General features: G+C 30.2%; 1 protein-coding gene across 1 annotated transcript; it reads right to left on the bottom strand.

Annotated features, from left to right (window-relative positions):
* Positions 1-1,644: 1,644 nt before the first annotated feature.
* On the bottom strand, positions 1,645-1,947 carry LOC125588277. Its single transcript, XM_048759545.1, has one exon. It carries the CDS (start codon positions 1,945-1,947, stop codon positions 1,645-1,647), a length of 303 nt encoding a protein of 100 aa, XP_048615502.1.
* Between the last annotated feature and the right edge of the window lie 358 nt (positions 1,948-2,305).

Genomic DNA, 2,305 nt, shown 5'->3' with positions numbered 1-2,305 from the left:
TTAATAGTATAACTTTGTAAAGTGTTTTAATAGTATACTAGGTGTTTTCCTGTACCATGTGCAGTGATAAAATTTTAAATTATATTTAAAAATAAAAATTTGTTAATATTTTAGATTTTATTATTTTAAAATAATATTTTAATAAAAATATTAAATACTAATTTAGTTAAACATAGAATTAAAATAAATAATTTGATTTATTTTAAATTGTATTCAAGATCTATTTAAAACTATAATTTACATAGATTTTCATTTATTTATTTTGGTTAAGATAAATTAAATTACTTTAAAACAGTAAAATTGATATAATTTTTTTATAAATATCAAAATTGAAAATTAAAATTAATTCCTAAAATTTGTAGATATCAAAAATAAACAAATGATATTACGATTAAAAATTTAATTTTTTTTAAAAAAGATTGTATAACATTTTGAAAATATTTTTTAATAATAAAATTTTAATGATTATAAAAATATATTTAAATACTATTTCGAAATTTTAAAATCTTTTATATTTCCCTTGTCATAATATTTAATGACATATTTGAATAGATTTACTTTATCAAAAGTTACCAAAAATTAAAATTAACATTAAATGTAGTTGTCCATGTCACTTTTAACTATAAGCCATGTCATCAATTTTAGTATGGCATGTCACATTTTTTTGGTGAGAGTGATTATGGAGATGACATGTATGAAATCACTTCACAAATAATGTCTAGGGGATAGCTTATATTAAATAAAAAAGTCTTTTAAACCGTTTAATAAAAAAATAATTTAATGTAAAATATATAATTTTGATTTTTTACATATGGTTTGCTAAAGTGTTTGTATTAAATTTGATTTTGTAAATATTTGGAGCTATATAATGTAAGATGACACAGTATTATATGATGTACGATATATGCTAACTTTTAAATGAGTTTTGAAATCTATTAAGGTTAATAAACTTATTGGATTTAAATAGTATATCTACAGTATATTGTTTTTTTTTGGTTAAAACATTTTGTAACAATATATGATATATATTGGGTTTTTAAAATAAGGTGAAAATATAAAAATATACAATTTTCCTTTTTCTTTTTTTGGAACACATTCAATTTTCAATTTGTTATAAATTTAGTTGCCTTTAAAAATTAGTTGACTCAAACGAATGATACAGGTTTGGTATAATGTTTCCGTGAACAAAATTATTTTGTATGTTAGAACTGTAAGTTTCTGTTATTCATTAATCATAAAGTGTGTTCATTTATATAAGGATTACAAGATGTATAAAAATGAAAGTATCCAAAACCTAAACCAACTAGTATTTGGAAAACTACTAATACATAATATGAAAAAATTACAAGGAAAAGAAATCCTAATCATACAAGGAAAAGGAAAACATGTATGTGGCCGCCTCTCTCTCTCCTATCTCTCTCTCCTATCTCTCTCTCATGCGGATGGGCCGGTTTATGGACCGGACGGGTTATGGACATCCATCAATTGATTTATAACACCCCCCCCCCCTTGGATGCCATAACCATACAGGGATTGTAATACGCTTAATGTTGCCTCATTAAAACCTTATCAGGAAAACCCAGTGGGACAAAACCATGATAAGGAAAAAGAGTACAACACGTACTACTTCCCCTGATGTGAACCTCAGTGGAGGTCTTTCAGCCTACACATCCCAATCTGATGCGTGAGCTTCCTGAACGTGCATGTAGGAAGTGCTTTAGTAAACAAGTCAGCCGAATTTTCACTGGACCGTACTTGGACCACTTTGACCTCTCCGGTCTTTTGCAAATCGTGGGTAAAGAAGAACTTAGGCAAAATATGCTTTGTCATGTCCCCTTTGATATAACCATCTTTGAGCTGAGCAATGCAAGCCGTATTGTCCTCGAAGATAACGGTCGGCTCTTTGCACTGGACCATCCCACAATCTGATCGGATATGTTGGGTCATCGACCTCAACCAAACGACCTCGCGGCTGGCCTCATGAATGGCCAATATTTCCGAGTGATTGGATGATGTGGCCGCGATGGTCTGTTTCATGGAACGCCATGATATGGCCGTACCTCCATGTGTAAAGACATATCATGTCTGCGATCGTGCTTGATGTGGATCTGACAGATACCAGCATCAGCAAAGCCAACTAAACCATCTTTGTTATGGTTAGTATAATATAGACCCAAGTCTTTCGTTCCTTGCATGTAACGAAGAACATGTTTAATCCCATTCCAGTGCCTCTGGGTCGGACATGAGCTAAACCTAGATAGTAGGTTCACGGCAAAGGCTATATCAGGCCGTGTGTGAGTTGCCA

The sequence above is a fragment of the Brassica napus genome, chromosome C6 (genome assembly GCF_020379485.1).
Source record: "Brassica napus cultivar Da-Ae chromosome C6, Da-Ae, whole genome shotgun sequence".
Lineage (NCBI taxonomy): Eukaryota > Viridiplantae > Streptophyta > Magnoliopsida > Brassicales > Brassicaceae > Brassica > Brassica napus.
Note: the sequence above shows the minus strand (reverse complement) of the source record. Positions and strands in the feature narration are given on the sequence as shown.

Bases quoted from the DNA above. Each gene is read 5' to 3' on its own strand.
- LOC125588277 (XM_048759545.1), bottom strand. From the start codon at position 1,947: ATGACCCAACATATCCGATCAGATTGTGGGATGGTCCAGTGCAAAGAG.